This window comes from Squalius cephalus (genome assembly GCF_949319135.1).
Source record: "Squalius cephalus genome assembly, chromosome: 1".
Lineage (NCBI taxonomy): Eukaryota > Metazoa > Chordata > Actinopteri > Cypriniformes > Leuciscidae > Squalius > Squalius cephalus.
This window is the reverse complement of record NC_137122.1, coordinates 5,281,985-5,304,410: the sequence shown is the minus strand read 5'-3', so window position 1 is coordinate 5,304,410 and position 22,426 is coordinate 5,281,985. Positions and strand designations below refer to the sequence as shown.

At 39.9% G+C, this 22,426-nt stretch overlaps 2 protein-coding genes across 2 annotated transcripts in view; both read right to left on the bottom strand.

The window, feature by feature from the left end:
• The window catches only part of LOC307155885 (uncharacterized protein), a 468,056-nt gene that overhangs the window by 436,490 nt on the left and 9,140 nt on the right, over positions 1–22,426 (bottom strand). The window lies entirely within an intron of this gene.
• Positions 8,270–22,426, bottom strand: part of LOC307155972 (uncharacterized protein) — a 29,215-nt gene continuing 15,058 nt past the window's right edge. The window contains exon 2 of the mRNA XM_079867075.1: positions 8,270–11,979. Coding sequence (XP_079723201.1) covers positions 10,115–11,979 — 1,865 coding nt within the window. The 3' untranslated portion in view covers positions 8,270–10,114. The remainder of the gene's footprint in view (positions 11,980–22,426) is intronic.

The following is a 22,426-nucleotide window of genomic DNA, read 5'->3' as shown; positions in this document are numbered from 1 at the left end:
TAAGGCCCTGGCGGTCTATATACGGTAGCCAAGGCTAAAGATAATAGGGATGTTTTTCTAGCGTCTAAGAGCGTAACATTTAGTACAAGTACTTCAAATGAAATAAACTTATAACCCGTTTTCTGAGTAACACTAAGAAAATCTCTATAGATTGTTGCAATACCGCCGCCACGACCAATCAGACGGGGCTCATGTTTGTAGGAGTATCCTGATGGAGTAGACTCATTTAAACCGAAATAATCATTTGGTTTAAGCCAGGTTTCAGTAAGGCAAAGTACATCGAAGCTATTATCTGTGACTATTTCATTTACAATAACTGCCTTAGGTGTGAGTGATCTAATGTTTAAAAGACCTAGCTTTAGAAATTGTTTTTGTTTACTAATAGCAACATTTTCTGTTTTAATAACAATTAGATTTTTCCTAGATCCTGCAGTAGATTTATTATTTGATCTCACTAAACGAGGAATAGACACAATTTCTATGCAATGTTCTACACTAGTATTTATATCAGTTAATTTGGTGCAGCAGAGACTATGATTTGGACTTTTGGTTACTAGTCAAAAGGTATTTAACATTTTGGAGATGTTATCTGACAGAAGATCCGATCCGAATCTGTTTGGGTGTAAGCCATCAGCACGGTAAAGCCTAGGACGCTCCCAAAACAGATTCCAATTATTTACAAAGAGCAGTTTCTGCTCATTGCACCATGATATTAACCATTCATTTAGCGCGAATAATCTGCTAAACTTTTCATTGCCTAGTCGGTACGTGGGAAGCGGTCCTGACACAATAATCGTTATTTCAGGCGATGTGCTGCGTACCGTATCGATCAGATTCCTGAAGTCTTTCTTCAGAACCTCCGTCTTGCGCAGCCTGATGTCTGCCCCTCCCGCGTGCAGGACCACGGTTCCGACGCGCTCGTTCAGAATCTCGGGGACGCGAGCAGCGATTTCAGAAACACGAGCACCAGGAAAGCAGTGACTGTGCACCTTATTTTTACCTAATGTAGCGTGTACGTGTCGAACGATGGAATCACCGATGATCACAGCATCGCGTTCTGTTTCGCGAAGAGGGGAGAAGCGGTTTTGTGTAGATAACTCGAAAACCGGGAGGGTCGGAGAGGGTCTTGGTCTAGACCTGACTCGTGTCTTCCGCTGCGGAAATATCCAGGCTTCGTGATGGCGTGTTGGAGCCGGAGTGAACGAGATCATGGCTGGTCGTGACCTCGACGCTCGGGACTGATGCTGAGTAACGCACGGAGTAGACGAGGTCAGCGGGTTAGTAACATTAATCTCTGATTTGTGAGCATCGGCGGCGGCGGCGCGAGATGATTCAAGAGCTAATCGCCGGTCTATTAGCTCGGCTTGTCTCACTAAAAGGTCGTGGATCTGTTTCTCAACAGCTTCCAGCTCAGACTGCACCGCGTGCAGCTCAAATGTGTCCTCACCTGCACCAAAAGGTAGACTACTTACATCTGATATATTCGCCATTTTAACAGGTGGACAGTAAGTTAGCAACGACGCTACCAGTGATGCTATCAATATTAATACTAATTTCTGACTAACGTCTTAGATATAATCCGTCTTTTAGCGGTACGGGTGTAGAGTAGACGCACGATAGGCGAAAAAATAAGTAAATAAATGTTTGTAAGTGTGTGTTGAGAAGACGCGTTCAGCCGTGATCCACGGACGTAACCTATAAGAGTATCCAGCGTTGGATCACTAACAGGCTTGAGACACGTCTGCTCAACAGTCCGTGTTGTAACTATGAGGTTTGAGCAGCCAGTAGTGCTTCTCGGTGAGGAAAAGTAGAAGATGTTTGTTGTAAGTAAGTTTAAAGAGTAAAATCAAGAATTATAAATCAAATCGATGGAGCTCCAAAGACAACAACGCGTTCAGACGCGAACTATAGGCTAACATTCTTATCCACTTATTTTAATGTAAAGCCTAAACGTTTAAATATATATTAATTGATCTCTGTTTTTTCTAAACTGATATAGGACATGAACACGAAACATAACTACGTAATAGAGACTGAAAAATTTTCTTTTACCTGATATCACCAAAATGTTTGCAGGACTCACACATCCAGACCGACCTTCCTCTGTGTTCACATATCAGCTTCTGTTCTCCTCCGTTTACATGTCACAACGCAAATTAGTTTAAAATAATAATTTAACAGGCATAAGGAAAGACCGAGTAATCTTGCCGAGCAGTAGCACACACACGTCGTCATCATATTTTCAAACTTGACCAGTAAAAAGGCGCGCACGGTTGTCATTGGCCAGTTACGTAGATGACAGTCATATTAACCAATCATGATCAAAGAAGGTGAAACAAACAATAGCATTTTTTTCAGCGTGGTAATGGAAAATATATATATATATAGTGTTTTTTTTTTTGTTTGTTTTTTTTAAAGAAATGTGTGTTTAGTTGTATTTATACTATATTTGCAATCCTGCATGGTAAGCTTTAGGCAAACACAAAATTGTAAGTCCAAACAAAATCACACAAAGCAAAAAAGTTTCTGCTGCACTTCTCTCTTGAGATTGAAATTATATCCATTATTATTATTATTATTATTATTATTATTGTTAATAATATGATTATATTTTAACAAAAATTTTGATTTTTGAAGTGGTGTTTTGATCAAAATATCATACAATGCTAAAATAACAAAATAATAATTAGAAATAATAATAATTCAAATGTATTCCTTGAAGACATGACATTGATTCAACATACAGATTATATATATATATATATATATATATATATATATATATATATATATATATATATATAAAACTTTTCAACTCTTTAGTATTAAACGTTTCATTGTGACAACATTAAAACAACAACTGACATTATTTCAACCATATTTCAACTTTGAGGGTCAGTCATGTGCCAACTATGACTGAAAAGAAAAGTCTGTACTGTTGGCCTCAAAAGAAAACTGAACACAAAACACAATATGCTAAATGAATGAAACTGCACTTTATTCTGTACACCTGTATATGATGCAAATATGATTTCTGAATTTACATTGGATTTTCCCTTCAAACCATGAATTTCTATTCTATCTTTCTTTACTTGGGCTATTTCATCATCTGAACTGATGTGTTCCTCTCAATAATCAAAACCCTAACCCTAACCCCAATATTCAAAATCAGAACATTGTCACTAACCGACTGACCAGAAAACTCTGGAGTATATCCATTGAATAAGGGCTGTTGCCAGGGGTTTGATTTCTTCTACCCATCTCTAAGCCATTATAATTCCATTAATATGATAGATTTTGATAGACAGAATTTGATAGCTTCTGTAACCCATTCTTCATATTGTACAGTGGCCATGTTCTGGATATTTTGAACCATTTGTATAGATTTTAAAATAACTATATGGAGATAAGCATTTTGCAGTAACTCACAAAATAAGACCACTAAAAGTTGACACTTTGAATATTTAAAGTCATGGGTTGGAACTAATGTCTGCTGAACACCAACACTCCAGGACTGGATTTGAAGAGCCATGGCCTATACTGTAACCACATGCACTATATTGCCAAAAGTATTGGGACACCCCTCCAAATCATTGAATTCGGGTGTTTCAATCACTTCCATGGCCACAGTTGTATAAAATCAAGCACTAGGCAGGCATGCAGACTTTTCTACAAACATTTGCGAAAGAATAGGTCGCTTTCAGGAGCTCAGTGAATTCAAGCGTGGTACCAGGTTTCCACCTGTGTAATAAGTGCATTTGTGAAATTTCCTCACTACTAAATATTCCACGGTCAACTGTTAGTGGTATTATAACAAAGATTATAAATTACAAATATACTGTATATAATTGTTTTAATGATTGTGAAGATATGTTATTTACAAGTGTATAGTTTATGATGTAATTTACAGATGCACAATTTTCAATTTTCTTCCAACCATCTTGGGGTTATTATTATTATAATATGTATAGTATTGCTTGTTTTTGATGATGTTGTTGCCGAAATGGGGATGGTTATGGAAATGTGGCTATACTATGAATTGTCAGATGTTATTTTAACAAGGGCCTGTTACATTAAGTATTTCTTATGTGTTTTTGTCTTGTATTTGTGCATCTGTGACTGTCCTGTGTTTATCTTGCTGCAAAACCAATTGCCCTATGGGGACAAATAAAGTCTAAAGTCTAAGTCTAATTTATATTTACTACAAAATTCATTATATTTACAATTATACTTGAATGTATTTCCCCATTCGTAACCCATATAGAGATTACCTATGTGGGTACCATCTTGGGCTCATGTTGGCAGCCTATATAGGACTGATTGTGTTTGTCCATGTCTGACCCATATGGTTTATCAAAGTAGGCCCCATATGTTTTTCCCATTCATAACCCATATAGAGATTACCTATGTGGATACCACCTTGGGCCCATGTAGGCAGCCTATATGAGACTGATTGTGTTTGCCCATGTCTGACACATATAGTTTATCAAAGTGGACCCCATATGTTTTCCCCACTCGTAACCCATGTAGAGATTACCTTTGTGGGTACCATCTTGGGCTCATGTAGGCAGCCTATATGGGACTGATTGTGTTTGCCCATGTCTGACACATATGGTTTATCAAAGTGGGCCCCATATGTATTTTCCCATTCAGAACCCATATAGAGATTACCTATGTGGGTACCACCTTGGGCTCATGTTGGCAGCCTATATAGGACTGATTGTGTTTGCCCATGTCTGACCCATATGGTTTATCAAAGTGGGCCCCATATGTTTTTCCCCATTCAGAACCCATATAGAGATTACCTATGTGGATACTACCTTGGGCCCATGTAGGCAGCCTATATGAGACTGATTGTGTTTGCCCATGCCTGACACATATGGTTTATCAAAGTGGACCCCATATGTTTTTCCCATTCATAACCCATATCAAGATTATCTATGTGGGTACCACCTGGGCCCATGTTGGCAGCCTATATGGGACTGATTGTGTTTGCCCATGTCTGACACATATGGTTTGGCCAAGCGGGCCCCATATGTATTTCCCAATTCATAACCCATATAGAGATAACCTATGTGGGTACCATCTTGGGCTCATGTTGGCAGCCTATATAGGACTGATTGTGTTTGCCCATGTTTGACCCATATGGTTTATCAAAGTGGGCCCCATATGTATTTCCCATTCATAACCCATATAGAGATTACCTTTGTGGATACCACCTTGGGCCCATGTAGGCAGCCTATATAGGAATGATTGTGTTTGCCCATGTCTGACACATATGGTTTATCAAAGTGGGCCCCATATGTTTTTCCTATTCATGATCCATATAGAGATTACCTATGTGGGTACCACCTTGGGCCCATGTTGGCAGCCTATATGGGACTGATTGTGTTTGCCCATGTCTGACACATATGGTTTGGCCAAGCGGGCCCCATATGTATTTCCCCATTCAGAACCCATATAGAGATTACCTATGTGGGTACCACCTTGGGCTCATGTTGGCAGCCTATATGGGACTGATTGTGTTTGCCCATGTCTGACACATATGGTTAATCAAAGTGGGCCCCATATGTATTTCCCCATTCATAACCCATATAGAGATTACCTATGTGGGTACCACCTTGGGCTCATGTTGGCAGCCTATATAGGACTGATTGTGTTTGCCCATGTCTGACCCATATGGTTTATCAAAGTGGGCCCCATATATTTTCCCCATTCATAACCCATATAGAGATTACCTATGTGGGATCTACTTTGGGCCCATGTTGGCAGCTTATATGGGACTGATTGTGTTTGCCCATGTCTGACACATATGGTTTGGCCAAGCGGGCCCCATATGTATTTCCCCATTCAGGGTTCATATAGAGATTACCTATGTGGGTACCACCTTGGGCCCATGTAGGCAGCCTATATAGGACTGATTGTGTTTTCCCATGTCTGACCCATATGGTTTATCAAAGTGGGCCCCATATCTTTGCCCTATGCATAACCCATATAGAGATTACCTATGTGGGTACTACCTTGGGCCCATGTAGGCAGCCTATATGGGACTGATTGTGTTTGCCAATGTCTAACCCATTTGATAAACCCAAATGGGCCCCATTTGTGTTGCCCATTTTGAGCCCATGCACTCATTTCCCATTAGTGACCCAACTAGGACCCACATGGGGAGCCCACCTGTTTTTGCCCATGTGGGACCTACTTAGCTGACCCAAGTGGGCCCCAGATAAGATGCCCATTTTGGGACCATGCCCACTTGGTACCCACGTAGCCCAAGCATAAACCATGTGGGGCCCACATATACATGTTGGCTGGGCTGTAACTTATTTGATGTGACCTCTTTAGGCTGTCCGTGGTCAGTGCATTATTGGTCATATTTCATAACCCTAAACGTTTTATTGCTTAAATCATAGCCACCAGGCGCTGAGATATTGCCGGGTAAGTTGTTGGAAAGATACGGGTGAGTTTTCAGAAAGATATGGGTGAGTGCCCCCAATATCTTAAGTTAGGGAGTTGAAACTCGGTAAGTGTACTAACTGGTCCATGCGCGGTGGAATGGGCTCAGTCTCATCTCTCTAGCGCCACCAGGTGCCGAGAAATGGTAGTGCACCACCCTTATTTCTGCCCCTATTGAGCTCAAGTATTGTGGGCATAGCAATTGGGCCACAACTGGTCTATTGGACTTGGTCCCGTATATCTAGCATTACGAGGCGTCAAGATATGGATGGGTGAGTTTTTGGAAAGATACGGGTGAGTGGCCCCCCTGAGTTGAGCCCCCCAATATCTTGAGTTTCATAGGTCCACTTGTGCTGAATTGTACCATGAAACAGCTGAAAATTTCTAAAAGAGCACAGCGTCATCATTATGCCTGCTGCACTCATAGTATGGCAGCAAAGTTTCTTGATTATTAAGCAGGAATGAGAGTATAGTTCCTAGCCATATCCACCTAGAAAATCAAACCTTTTCATTTTCCGTCGGTCTTAGTACACAATGTAACTACAGAAGAGTCAAGTTTTAAATAGGAAAATTATCTAAACTCTTTGGTCATTTTTTTGAGAGATGCTAATGGTCTTGTCCGATTCAATGACCTATGCTAAGCTATGCTAAAAGTGGTACCGCCAGACCCGGAGATCGGCTGAATGGAATCGAAAATGGTAAAACTCAACTGTTTAACTCTGGGGGAGTAGTAAACTGAGCCTATTTCCAAAAAAAAGTGGAGTATCCCTTTAAACGTTAAAAGGATGACCCAACATATTTTGCTTTCCTTGGGCACAGCAACCTTTTCAGAAATTTATATGACTTGACCTCAAAGACAGACACAGGTAATCGCCCGCGCTAAGTCGATCACTCTCATTCACTGTCTGTTTAGGCTTAAGTGCAAATCCACAAAGCCTCTGTACAAATACCCATGATAAAAACAGTCTTGTTATCCTTATTAACTTATTTAACCCTCTGGGGACCAAGCTGTTTTTGGGGTCCTTGAGATGTTCTGACATGCCTTGACATTTGTGCTTTTTTCAGTTAATTATAAACATGTTAATGGCAAAGGTGTAAATTCACTCTATATAGCACAAACAGGGCTACCATAATATGCGAGCAACGTGTATGTAGATGTTTGTATTTTTAAGAGAATAATGTTTATGCGTGGTTATTGGAAAAAATTAAAATGAAACTTGCTGAATTAAGAACACAAAACACATATTAAATATGTGTCCACAAGACTTTTGACTAATGGATGTTTTCCCTTTTAGTTCTAGCTTTAAAATGATGTAAAAATAGCCTTGCTTTATCGTTCACAAAAAAAAATACATTGATTTAAATGGTGTAAAACAGGTTTTGCTTGGAAAGGCAATATGCGAGGGGGAGGAGTAGTTTACACCTTAGATTAAGGTGTCCCACCCACTCTGAATAATGACTCTGCATAATTAGCCATTCATTCAGGTGTGACACTGACTGAGCCACAATGCAAGGACAAAAGATGTATTTAGAAGACTTATATTGACCATTTAAGATTTCGCTTACATCTCTCTTGTAAATATGTTTTACTATTTTATTAAAAATTTTACAATTACAACAATAATTACAATTTCAACAATATTTCAACTGTACTCTTTCTTTATATATATATAGCCTATATATAAAAAAAAGATTATAGGCCTACATTTTATCATATGTATTCATTAGTTTGAATATAGCCAACATTGGAACATCTAACATCTTAGTCTATGAATTTATTTTTGACAAAAATAGTATTTTTTTTTTTGCAGTTTAATACGTTGATTATACAAATACATTTTATTTCAACATAATATTATTCCATTCGATTTTTACTCATCTCAGTAGGCTATAGCAAAGCAGTTTATTCTTTCACACACAGACGCGCGATTCATATTTAGGCTAAACAGTCTTTACAAATATGTCCCCTACATTCATCTCACAGAAAGGCGAGTCATATTATAGAAATGCGATTCATCTTTTTGCGGTTTGCATAGGCCTACACTAACGTTATTCCATAACGTTATTCCACACGTGAGAAAAGAAAACAGCCTACCTCACTCCTCAGCGGAATCTGCTCCTCATATCAGGAGATATTGCTCCTCATATCAGCACTGTTCTGAGGAATCTTTTCTCCATAAGGTAGGCTATATTATGCCTCACTCGATCACGACGCGCTTTGTTTACAGCTGATGTGGGCGTTTCACACCCCTCAGAATTTGCGTTTGAATAGCACGCGCTCTCCGGGGAGTGGTCACATTACTGTGAATTAGCTCGCAATGAGCTCGACTGGATTCGCTCTCTTTTTATACAGATTACAGAAGCTGAGAATATTTGTTTTTTATATAAATGACTTCATTTAACAGATGCGATCTCAAGCTTTATGCCCGTGGGTCTGTTTGCCTGTTTGACTGAATTTTCGCGGAGTTATAGATCATTTTCGAACGCGTTTCAAATGGGAGTTTACTGACAGAGAGAAGGGAGAAATCGCATCATGTTCATTTTTCTTTATTTGTCAAAAAGCAAAACACTTTATTTTTATTGTGAGTATACAGAAAAAAAATAGAAACTGAACAGGATCGATTGATGTATTACACGAAAATGAAAGATCAAAATTAACAGAGCATTTAGTGTTTATTTTCATTGCTAAAAAAAAAAAACGAGCAAAACGCGCCGGCGCGTTCTTGGTCCCCAGAGGGTTAACATTCAATACACATGCACGGAGTTCAAAACAAGAAGGATATTGCCTTATAAAAAAAGAAAACATGCAAATATCGCGGTTGCTGCGGTTACTTGCATTCCTCTGCGGATGGCTTGTCAGTAGCGCGGTACTGCAATATTGCGGTTATCGCGACAGTCCTACTCAGGCACTGGGGGCGCAGCTTTCTTCATTACCTTACACAAACACATTTCAAAAAAAAATTTGCCTTTGCAAACCAGAGTCAGAGAATGATGGATAGACTCAAGAAGTGACCACATGTAGAATGCAACAGGACATTTCTAAATGGTTAGTTGATGAATTTTGGTGGCTTGTTATCTTCTAGTCAGTTATCTTCTCCTGTAGCTCAAACAGTATAGTGTTGGCGCTTGCAACGCTAAGGTCACGGGTACTGCAAAACAAATTCAACGCGCATGAGTGACAAATACAACAATAGAAATGGCTGTTTTAAGACATGAAAATACTGTTTGATGTTCTTTCTTGCCCGGTGCACATTGTAAGATTTTGGACAGTACAGTAATCACCATTATGTCATTACGTCCATGTCCATATTACATTACATCCAAAATGTCATACCAAGTTTGTTAGATACATATCGTACAGTGCGATTTATAATCTTATAGAAATGGCAAAAATTGCAGTCTGTAGCAAGCATGACAAGCAGGTGTCAGAAACAGAAAGTTGCTCAGCGTTGTTGTTTTTACACTTTTCCATGAGCGCCACCTACTGTCAGAAATTTACACTGCATTTACTGACATTTTTTTGCATTGGTCTGAACAGACAAATCTCATGTGAATTTTGTGCCGAACATTTGTGTTAATGTGAAAATGTCCTGTCGCTCATCGTGGCTGTTGGGAAACTAACTTAGAAAAAACATGTTTCTCAGCACATAAAGATGAGCTACAGTGATCTCAGACTGAGGTGATGTGGTTTCTCCACTGCATGGATCTTCATGTGTAGCTTCAGGTCACTTTTAAAAGAGAAACTCTTCCCACACTGATCACACGTGTGCGGCTTCTCTCTGCTGTGGATCCTCTCATGTTTTTTCAGATATGATGAGTGACTGAATCTCTTGTCACAGTGTGAACACTTGTAAGGTTTTTCTCCAGTGTGGATCACCTCATGTCTTTTCAGATCTGCTGACAGACTGAATCTCTTGTCACAGTGTGAACACTTGTAAGGTTTTTCTCCAGTGTGGATCCTCTCATGTGTTTTCAGATATGATGAGTCACTGAATCTCTTGTCACAGTGTGAACACTTGTAAGGTTTTCCTCCAGTGTGGATCCTCTCATGTGTTTTCAGATGTTCTGATCGACTGAATCTCTTGTCACAGTGTGAACACTTGTAAGGTTTCTCTCCAGTGTGGATCCTCTCATGTGTTTTCATAGATGATGACTGACTGAATCTCTTGTCACAGTGTGAACACTTGTAAGGTTTTTCTCCAGTGTGGATCCTCTCATGTGTTTTCAGATATGATGAGTCACTGAATCTCTTGTCACAGTGTGAACACTTGTAAGGTTTTCCTCCAGTGTGGAACATCTCATGTGTTTTCAGATCTGCTGACTGACTGAATCTCTTGTCACAGTGTGAACACTTGTAAGGTTTCTCTCCAGTGTGGATCCTCTCATGTGTTTTCATAGATGCTGACAGACTGAATCTCTTGTCACAGTGTGAACACTTGTAAGGTTTTTCTCCAGTGTGGATCATCTCATGTGCTTTCAGATCTGCTGACAGACTGAATCTCTTGTCACAGTGTGAACACTTGTAAGGTTTTTCTCCAGTGTGGATCCTCTCATGTGTTTTCAGAGATGCTGACAGACTGAATCTCTTGTCACAGTGTGAACACTTGTAAGGTTTTTCTCCAGTGTGGATCCTCTCATGTTTTTTCAGATCTGTTGACTGACTGAATCTCTTGTCACAATGTAAACACTTGTAAGGTTTTTCTCCAGTGTGAATTCTCTGGTGCTGTTTTAAACTGCTTGCTGTAGTAAAAGTCTTCTCACACTCAAAGCACATGTACTCTCTCACACCAGTGTGTATTTTCTCATGTCTATGTAAATATTGCAGCCATGAAAAACTCTTTCCACACACAGAACATGAATGTGGCCTCTCCTTCATATGAACTGTCAGGTGTGACTTCAGGTCTGATAACCTAAGAAATGTTTTTCCACACTGATCACACATGAACGGCTTCTCTCCAGTGTGGATCCTCATGTGAATCTCAAGATTTTGTTTGGTTGTGAAGCTCTTTCCACACTGAGTGCAGGTGAAAGATTTCTTGGCTCTTCTTTTCTTTGAGCGACTCAAGGGTTTTTCTCCAGGTTCCTCCTCCACTTCACTCAGTTCTTCACGCTCCTCCGTCACTTCACTCAGTTCATCATTCTCATCCTTCACTTCACTCAGTTCTTCACTCTCCTCCTTCACTTCACTCAGTTCTTCACTCTCCTCCTTCACTTCTATCAGTTCTTCTCTCTCCTCCTTCACTTCACTCAGTTCATCATTCTCCTCCTTCACTTCACTCAGTTCTTCACTCTCCTCCTCCACTTCACTCAGTTCTTCACTCTCCTCCGTCACTTCACTCAGTTCATCACTCTCCTCCTTCACTTCACTCAGTTCTTCACTCTCTTCCTTCACTTCACTCAGTTCTTCACTCTCCTCCTTCACTTCCATCAGTTCTTCACTCTCCTCCTTCACTTCACTCAGTTCTTCACTCTCCTCCTTCACTTCACTCAGTTCTTCACTCTCCTTGCTCTCTTTCATCAGGTCTGAGAGGAAAGAAAAAAAATATTAAATTTAATTTCATTCATTACCACTTCATTCGCCATGAACTTGTTAGTTTCTTTTATTATTTTATGCAATCAGAAACACTCTAACTGGCTGCGCTTTGTATCTCTCTGTGAAAATCCTTCCTTCCAGCTCTGCCAGAAAGCAGCTGTCATTTACTGACAGGAAGCATGACAATAACCTAGGGATGGGCGATATATCGCATGACATTGTTAGGCGCATCTCGTCAGTAAAACCGGTTCCTTGATTAGTAGTAAATCCCCATCACCTGCTTTCAGATGGAGCGGCATTTACTACACAGAGCCATAGTTAACTGACAAGCTGAGCCATATCGCATTAATTATCGCAGGCGATACGTCCGTGATAATTAATGCGATATGGCTCAGCTTTGTCAGTGAACTACGGCTCTGTGTAGTAAATGCCGCTCCATCTGAAAGCAGGTGATGGCGATTTACTACTAATCAAGGAACCGGCTTTACTGATGAGATGCGCCTAACAATGTCATGCGATATATCGCCCATCCCTACAATAACCACAATAAAGCCGTATATTGCCGAAAAGCGCATGTTGTCTTTTTTATGAGTAATTTGAATGGTTTTGATAGTGTAAACAGTTGAAGAGTTACGGTAAAATAAATACAGCTTGCTGGTTTGTGTCTGCGACGACACAGCCGGATTAAAAGGGTTAAAAGAGAGAAATATAAAGTGAAAAGACATGAAAGTGAGCCCTGATGTAATAGTAGAAAGTAGATAACTGCTATAAAATATTATGATGATTTGATGCTTTTTTATAAATTGATTATATGTCTTTATTCATCCATGAATGAGGTAAATTTATCTTCCAATTATTATTTTTGGGTGAAAAATAACTGGGTAGGGTGATGAACTGAGAAATCAAATGTTCCTTGAGCTTTTGACATATAAGAGGTCATCATATTATAAGAATATCCTTTAAGTTTCAGAACTGAAAACTTCCTTGTTAGTCCAATAAAAGCTTTTATTGACACCAGGCACTGCGAATGACAGGTTTTTCAAAGTGGGGATCTATGATGTCAAAGGGTATGAAACCCCGCCTCCACAGAAGATGATCAACGCCTGCTTCAACACTGCCGGTTTAGCCCCGCCCACCGACTTACATGTCCCCTCACGTGTACTGACGGGTGTCAGTTGAAACTCATATGGAAAACTGTAACCCAATTATAGCAGTGGGCATTTACTTCCAAGTCTTCAATGCGGCACACCCATAAAAACCGAGCGTTTCAGGAGCTAGGCTCAAAACCAGGGTAGAAAATTGCATATTACTTATTCAGAAACACAAACTCTGTGAGAAATAACACAAGCGTTCAGCATTCAAGTGGAGTGGATTGTTTATTTTTAATTGTTTAGTTATTATTATTTGTAATATGTGACGTCATTTCACAACCGTTGCAGTGTCTGTAGAAACTTCAAAAGCTCAAAGTGTAAATTGGCCGCAGCTTTAACTAGATTTAAATTAACTATTTTTATTAGCATTATCTGTGTCCTACTGTACGTTTCACTCAACACTGTTACTCCTGACATGATTTCCTCCTTTCACAAACAGAAAATAAAAATTGACAATTCTTAAAATTGTGACACTCAGGAAGTGACATCAACTGGGCTCTTTCTACTGCATGATAGGAAGACAAGAAAATAATCTCAATCCAATAGGCTTGTTTGAGATGCTTTGCCTGAATTGTGCGAGACTAGGTGCTGGAGTGAGAGGAGGAGTGAAGAAAGTTCAGGCGAGACGGACAGATCTCTCTTCTCCTCTAGTAGTGGATTTGACACCTGTGAGATCAGGCGGATATCGAGGGATTGACGCTCGTTCATAGTGTTGCTAATAAACTGGATCTAATTTAAGTTAGACACATTTCTAACCAGCATGCATCTCGCGCTGATCACCGGTTATGAAAAGCTTCGCAAGTCAGCCGAACACGACGCGCCTGCAGCTGACAGGGTAAAATAAAAATAAAAAACACACGCAACAAACTTTGGCCGATTCATTTACCAAGAAAGTTCCTAACGACAGAAAAAGCGACAGATGCCAAGATGGTGAACGTGATTTTACCAAGTACCACATGTTGATCCAGGGACAACTTTCCAATCAACCAATCAGATTTGAGGAACAAGTTTACTTTTTATGACAAGTTTAGGCTTAGAACCAGGGTGAGGTGCTTCAACATCAGTGTCATTCACCTATCATTTCCCTCTGATTTTAGGGAAAAGTTATGGGTAGGGTTAGGTTTAGGGGTAGGGATAGGGTAAGGACTAAATTTTGGGACAGGAATGTTATTCCAGGTAGAGGTCTTCACAGTGAACCCGAGACCCGACCCAGGACCCGTACGGGTTCGGGTCTATATTTTAAATGATCAGCCAGGTCCGGGTCGGGTCCGAATCTATTACTTTGGGTCCTGGGTCTGTTTAACATTGTGTGTAATACCCGTGCGATCGGAGTCATCAGATCAGACTCGGAGAAAACCCGGTCGTGATTAGACACTGCTTGTGTTTTTTTGTAACTTGCAACTTGTAAAATTAGGACACTCAAAATTGCGTTAAAAAGCATATTTTAGGTTGATCCAGCTAGCGCGCATGTGCAGTCTCAAGCGCGTGTCATGTTTCTATGGCAACCAGTTACCAGAGCTTCAGTGAGGGACCGCCAAACCACGCTTTAGATTTTACAATATAAATTAACAACCGTCTTGTTTAATCTTAAAGTTTTAGTGGTCAGATTCAGACTCGATGCAGAGCAGAGAGCACGGAGATGATAGCAAATAAATAACGTCAGCGGTCATGGCACTGAACGAGCAATCGTTATTATAGTTCAAAAGGGCAAACAGTCAAAGTTATTATGCGAGTTAACTCGAGTCAGAATGTAAGTTACATGTGCAAAGTTGCATTTGTCATCCGTCACCGTGACATCAAGTGGACTTTTGAAGCTGAAGTAATGAGTGGATTAAAGGGATACTTCACCTCTGGGAAGATGAATGTGTATTTAAAATAGGTCATTTAAGTAGAAGAAATGTGAAGAAATTTTTGAATTTGGAGCTTTCTAGACTGAGAAAAGCCAGAAAATGTATTTTTGGCTTATGTGGATGAAAGACAACAACTCCCAGAATGCACTTGCTTCGCTGCCTTAGGAGGCCACGCCTACCGGTAAGAGTGCGTAGGCTAGCAACAACAATAGCTAGCCTACGTGATGAGTTTGCGAGGGATTAGAGATCGTCCAAAATGTCCGGGATTCGGCTTTTGCGTTCTACAGTCGCCATTCATTCATGTTTACAGTGGCGAGCAGGACAAGGCTGACGGCCGCGGGAGAACAGCGCGAGGCCGGTGCAATGATTTCTGAGACGCGCCGGGTCTCGCATCTCTCACGGAGGAGCGGGAATTTTTCTTAACAATGGTAAAACGCACATCAACCGATCACTTGTTTAGCGTTCATGTAAACACTACATTCAAATTCACCAATCGGAATGAATTCAGTTAGATTGAAAGGTGTGCATGTAACGTTAAACAATGAATGGCGACCGCAGAAAGCAAAAGCTGAATCCCGTACATTTTGAACGATCTCGCCCGCCGGACAAGTCCGGGGAAAGGAGGATGGTTACTTACTCAGCTTTCTCCTACTATTCAGCTTTCTCCACAGAACAAGAGCCTGCTAGCTTAGCTTCCAAAGAAAGACGGCTGACACTGTGTACATTCTGTGAGTGAGATCCCACCCTGTATGGGCGGGCTGAAAACATGCGGAACAACGCCATCTACTGGCTGTAGTCTTTAGCCTCTGTCCAGAAAATCCTCCGATGACGCAAAATGACGATATTTGCGTCATCGGAGGATTTTTTCCAGACAAAAAATACATAAATCTCTTGTCTAAGGGGGATATGAGGATGGAAAGCATGGTAATTCGAAAATACTACAGGTTTTCTACTAATACAAAGCTTAATGCTAAATCCTGAAGTAACCCTTTAAGCTTGGACTTGGAATAACGAGAGGAATAACATGAATAACTTTCTTGTCGGAGGATTGTAATGCATGATCACAGCCAGTTAGGTAATGTTCAGTCAGGTAATGTTCGGCTCCTTAAATTAAGACAAAAAGTTGTATTTTTTGCAACAGGTTTATTGACTTGTAATAGCAGTTTAAGGTGGAATATGTGACCATCTGGGTCCAGTCGGGTCTGTGTCTTCCCAGCAGTTTCGGGTCCAGCTTTGAAATAATAGACGGGTCCGGGTCGGGTCCGGTTAGGCATTTCTCGGATCTGCACGGGTCCGGGTCCAGCTTTTGAAATAATAGACGGGTCCGGGTCGGTTCGTTGTAGCACATTACGGGTCTCTTTCGGGTTCGGGCACGAATTTTTGGACCCGTGAAGACCTCTAATTCCAGGATCAACAAAATATGTTGATCCAGGAACATGTCTTACTTGGCAAAATCACGGTGACCATGGCAAGATATAACAAACGCTGCCACCAATTACATTGCCAGAGACATGGTGCCAATTCATGGTGCGGTTGAGAGAGACGGTTTTAAGCCGCTTTTAAAGACGTTAGACCCAAGATACAGTGTGTATCTTGGGTCTAACGTCTTTAAAAGCTGTTTAAAAGCTTAAAAATTTTAAAATAACTGCCTGGACGAAAATACTTTAATGAAACAGCGCCGCCTAAATTGTATGAATCATGTCGCCAGACTCTTGTGCATGAAGTGCAGAAGGTTTTACATTTTGCCACAACCACTGATTTGTGGACAAGCAGAACGTCACAGCCATACCTCTCCCTGACAGCACATTTCATTGATGAAACTTGACAACTCCAAAGCTACTGTCTGCAGACATCTTACTTTCCAGATGACCACACAGGCGACATAATTGCTCAAGGTCTAAAAGATGCGCTGGCATCATCATGGTTTTTGCCCGAAGATTGCATGGTTTGCATGACAACAGACAGCGGGGCTAACGTTGTCAGTGCACTACAGATTAACAACTGGCAGCGGCTTCCTTGTTTTGGCCACAGGCTTCATATTGCCATTGGTAAGCAATTTTGGTGCTTCTGTGAAATTAAATTTACGTAAAACAGAAGTCATTCATACCTTCACAATTTGAATGTTCAATGGACTCAAAATGTTTTAAGTCTATCTTGTGTTTTATTTTAAATGTTTTCCAGAGAGGAGCATGCAGGACCCTAGAATAGACAGAGCCATTGGAGTTTGCAAGAAAATTTCCAGCAGCTGGAAAAAAGAAAAAGGCTCTTGCTGATGCACAAGAGCAGCTGAAGCTTCCTCAACACAAACTGATCACAGAGTCACCAACAAGATGGGGCTCACTCAAGACAGTGCATGATTGAGAGGTTTCTTGAGCAGGAAAAGGCCATTCGTCGTGTTTTAACTGCAGACAAAAAGCACAGGCACCTTGTGCCAACATGGCGAGATGTTGAGGTGCTGTAGGCGGTAAGCAAAGCACTTGGTCCTCTGCTAGAATTTACAGACGCTCTGTCAGGTGAGTAACAGTTTCTTACTTAAAACCTGTCTTGTCCTTGTTCAACACTGAAGTTCTGACGGTGAAGTCTGATGACACAGAGCTAACCAAAAAAAATAAAATCAAAAAAATCAAACAAACCATTTTGGAGTACCTGAACACCAAGAGTTGGTGAGTTTGCCATCCACACTTGACCCACGGTTCAAAAACCGCTATAACAACGATGACAGGATCAAAAGCACTGGGACAGCAGTGACTGCAGAACTCACAGCTAAGGTGACAGAGGAAGCCGGGCCCATCAACAGCTTCTGCTCAGGCTACAACAGCGGGACCTGAAGCAGGTGACGCCACTGAGCCAGCAAACAAGACAAAACAGTATTTTGGCTCAAAAGAGGACTCAGAGGCGTGTCTCTGCACAATGCTATAGAAAAGGTGATCCAAAGCTACTTAACCCTCTGGGGTCTGAGGTGTTTTTGGGGTCCTTGAGATGTTTTGACATGCCCTGACATTTGTTATTTTTTCAGTTGCTTATAAACATATTAATGGCAAAGGTGTAATTACACTATTTAGCACAAACAGGGCTACCATAATATGTGAGAAACATGCATGTACATGTTTGTATTTTTGAGAGAATAATGTTTATGCATGGTTATTAAAAAAACTAAAAATGAAAGTTTCTGAAATAAGGCCACAAACACACATACTAAATATGTGTCAACAGGACTTCTGAATAATGCATTTTGTCGCCTAGAGTTTTTTCTTCAAAATGATGTGAAAATCATCCTGCCTAATCATTCACATAAAACAATACATTGATTTAAATTTTGTAAGACACTTTTTGTTTGGAAAGGCAATATGCGTCAACGATCCAACACCATCATGAATATTGAGTGATTCACACCTGAGGAGACAATGTATACATAATGAGCCATTAATTCAGGTGTGTCACTGAGCCACAAGAAAGAATGCAAGAGCAATATATATATATATATATATATATATATATATACATATAACATTGGTTCACAGTTGGAAACACAGTTGTTGTTTTTTTCACAAAGTGTGCTTGCAAATTGTATAATAACCAAGGTAAACATTTCTAGTAATTGTACAGTTAATTGTTCTCATACTGTATTTTCAGAAAGTTTTGGAATATATTCTCTACCCAAATGTGTCACTAATAAAACACAATAAAAATAATTTAAAGAGAAGGCTTATATTGACCTTTTAAGATTTTGTTTACATCTATCCTTGTATATATATATTTTTTTTGGCTATTTTATTAAAAAGTTTATACAATTACAACAACAATTAAAATTAACAATATTTCCAGTGTAATCTTTCTTTGTAAAAACTAAAGTATACATTTTATCATACGTATTTCAAAGTTAGGATTCATTAGTTTGAATATAGCCTACATTGGAACAAACACTATAACAACATCTTAGTTGATTACTTTATTTCTGACAAAACATAATATATATATAAAGAAACAATAAACATATGAGCAGAAATTGGCAACATTATAAGCTTATTTGATGTGGCAGTATTTTACAGTAAAAACTTTATAATCTATCCGATTTTTGTAGTCGATTTTTACTCATTTCAGTATAGCAATAGAGTTTGGTAAAAGCTGTTCATTTATTCACACACAAAAACGAGATTCATTTTTAAACAGTATTTGTGCCAGCTGTAGTAGCTACACAACAGCGCACATCTGTGCATTCATTCATTCACACACAGAAACGCGATTCATATTTAAACAGTCTTTTTGCATGTACACTAACTGACCTATTCCTCAGCTGGATACGTTGCTCCTCGAAATGAAACTTCCAGCACTTCTGAGGTAGATTTTCCAGGATTATTATTAAGATAGTATTATTCCTCACAGCGTCGTAAAGTACATGAGTCTGAAAGTGAACTCGCGGTGTGTGTTATCCAGCTGATGTGGGCGTTTCACAGGTTTGCCTCAGATCATGCGTGTTTGAATAGCGCACGCTCTCCGTGGGTGGGGTCACATTAAAACTTAATGAGATGAGAACGACTGACATCTCTCTCTCTTCATACATATTACATAAACTGAGAATATATATATTTTTTTATATAAATTACTTCATTTAAAAGAAGAGAATTCAAGCTTCATGCCTGTGTGTCTGTATGCCTGTTTGACTGAGTATTCGCTGAGTTATGGTTCATTTTCGGAAGCGTTTCAGAATGGAATTCACTGACAGAGAGAAAGCAGAACTCGCATCATGTTTATTTTTCTTTATTTGGCAAAAAGCACAACACTTTGTTTTTATTGTGAGTATACACACAAAAATACACACTTAACAGGATCGATTGATGTATGAAACTTCAAAGATCAAAGTCAACAGAGTATTTTGAGTTGACTACCAGTCGATACCGCCGACCCCAGGGGGTTAATGATACCAGAGGTGGACAGTGACGTAAACACAAGAAATAAATTTTCCAAGACTTGGGAAACTAGCAAAAAAGTACCTATGCATCCCTGCCTCAAGCAGCCCTTCTGAGAGGGCTTTCAGCACAGGAGGAAATATTGTAACAATCTTTCATTTGAAAGTCACGTGTCTAGTATCTGTAAAACCACATTTTTCCATCTTAAAAATATATCTAAATTACGCCATATGCTCTCATTGACAAATGCAGAACAATTAGTTAATGCGTTCATGACCTCAAGGCTAGATTATTGTAATGCTCTACTGGGTGGTTGCCCTGCACGCTTAATAAACAAACTACAGCTGGTCCAAAACGCAGCAGCTCGAGTTCTTACCCGAACCAGGAAGTATGACCATATTAGCCCTGTTCTGTCAACACTGCATTGGCTCCCTATTAAACATTGTATAAATTTTAACATATTGCTGATTACTTGAAAAGCACTAAATGGTTTAGCTCCGCAGTACTTGAGCGAGCTCTTAACGCCTTATAGTCCTTCACGTCTATTGCGATCTCAAAATTCCGGCCAGCTGATAATACCTAGAATATCAAAATCGACTGCTGGCAGTAGATCCTTTTCCTATTTAGCACCAAAACTTTGGAACAGTCTTCCTACCATTGTCCGGGATGCAGACACACTCTGTCAGTTCAAAGCTAGATTAAAGACACATCTTTTTGACCTAGCATACACATAACACATTATAGACTTCAATAATTCAATGTTAGGCTGCATAGATTAGGTCAGCCGGAACTGGGAACACTTCCCATAAATCCTAATGTACTCGTTACATCATAAGAATTGCATCAAGTTTGTTAGATACATATCGTACAGTGTGATTTATAATCTTATAGAAATGCCAAAAATTGCAGTGTGTAGCAAGTATGACAAGCGGGAGTCAGAAACAGACCTTGTTTCTCAAAACCAAGAATGCAAAGCAGGGTTCCAGACTGCGACCAAAATGGTCGCATATGCGACCATTTTTTGAGAATGTGCGAGTTAAAATTTTATGTGGTCGCATTTGTGCGAGTGCATGGTCATGTACTAATCAGTTAAATTCACGCATGCGCAACAGAACGCCGTTGCATTGTAACCACCTTCACTCTACAGGGCTCCAGACTGCGACCAAATGGTCGCATTTTGTGACCAAAATTTGAGAGTGTGCGACTAAATTTTACATCCAGTCGCACATGTGCGACCAGTAAATTTCATCTCGTTCATAGTGGGCGACAACCGACGTCGCGTCTGCGATGCTTTGTTTACGACATCACGACAAGAAGACTAGCATGTTTAATTTTTTAACGGTCCTCCTCCTCCATGAAGGTTTCCGAGTGAATGAGTGTGTGTGTGCGCGCGAGTGAATGAGTGTGTGTGTGTGCGCACCCGCGCGCGAGTGAGTGAGCGAGCGAGCGAGAGAGAGTGAGAGAGTGTGTGCGCGAGTGAGTGAGTGAGTGAGTGAGTGTGTGCGTGCGTGCGTGCGTTAGTCTATGTGCGTGTATGTGTGAGTGCGTGTGTACATGTGCGAGTGAATATGTGTGTGAGACGGCTCCAGATGACTGGTCGTAAAGCAATGTGTAGTCTGACAATGTTTCTTGTCCAGGACATGACAAAATTTTTAGGAGTCGAAATCGTGTAATCTGATACATTGACTATAGTAACAGACAAAAAAATTGCGTATTCTGAACCAGGCATAACTATAACTATGGTATACTGTGGTTATGAAAGTAGCCTACACATCTTTTTACAGCACTTCAAAACTATATCCTATTAAAAAAATTGTTTGTAATGTGTCGACCAAAACATTTTTGTTCATCCTTTAAAGATTGTCTCTATTTATAAAACTGAAAGTTTCAAGAAGTAGGAAAACTCACACTTATTTTTTTTAAAAAAGAAGACTAAATTACCATTGTAAACAGCTGCTGAAGGTGCTTATTGGCTATTTTCACTCCCTAATATCTATTTTTTCACTCATTTTGCTTTTGAAATAATATTAAGACATTATGAAGGATAATAATTAAATTTAACTTTATCTATACACCTCAAATTTAGCTCAGTGCTTTGTCATCCCACAGTGCTACCAAATACTTTCTGTAGAACTTAGAGCCGCGGCCCTCAGATGTTAGTCTGGAGCCCTGTGATCTTAAAATAAAACTGCACCATAATTTCTGTACGCTTAATCTATTTATTATCAAAGCATTTGTCTGTAATAGTTATTTAGGGGGAAAATGTGAAGGTGTGCCCCTAAATTTTCTGCTTGCGCTCCTAAAATTTTAAGTCAGGGGCTACAGCGCTCCTAATAAAAAAAGTTAGTCTGGAGCCCTGCTCTATACTCAGGTAAAGGGCTACACAGAAAAAAGGGTTCTACCTATGGAAAATGTCTGTTAAAATCACACCAGAATCTTCAGAGTGAATGAACCATCTGACTTAATTTATATTGCTTTATAGCACAGTGAAAATGACAACTCCCCAAAATCAACATGAATCAACAAAAG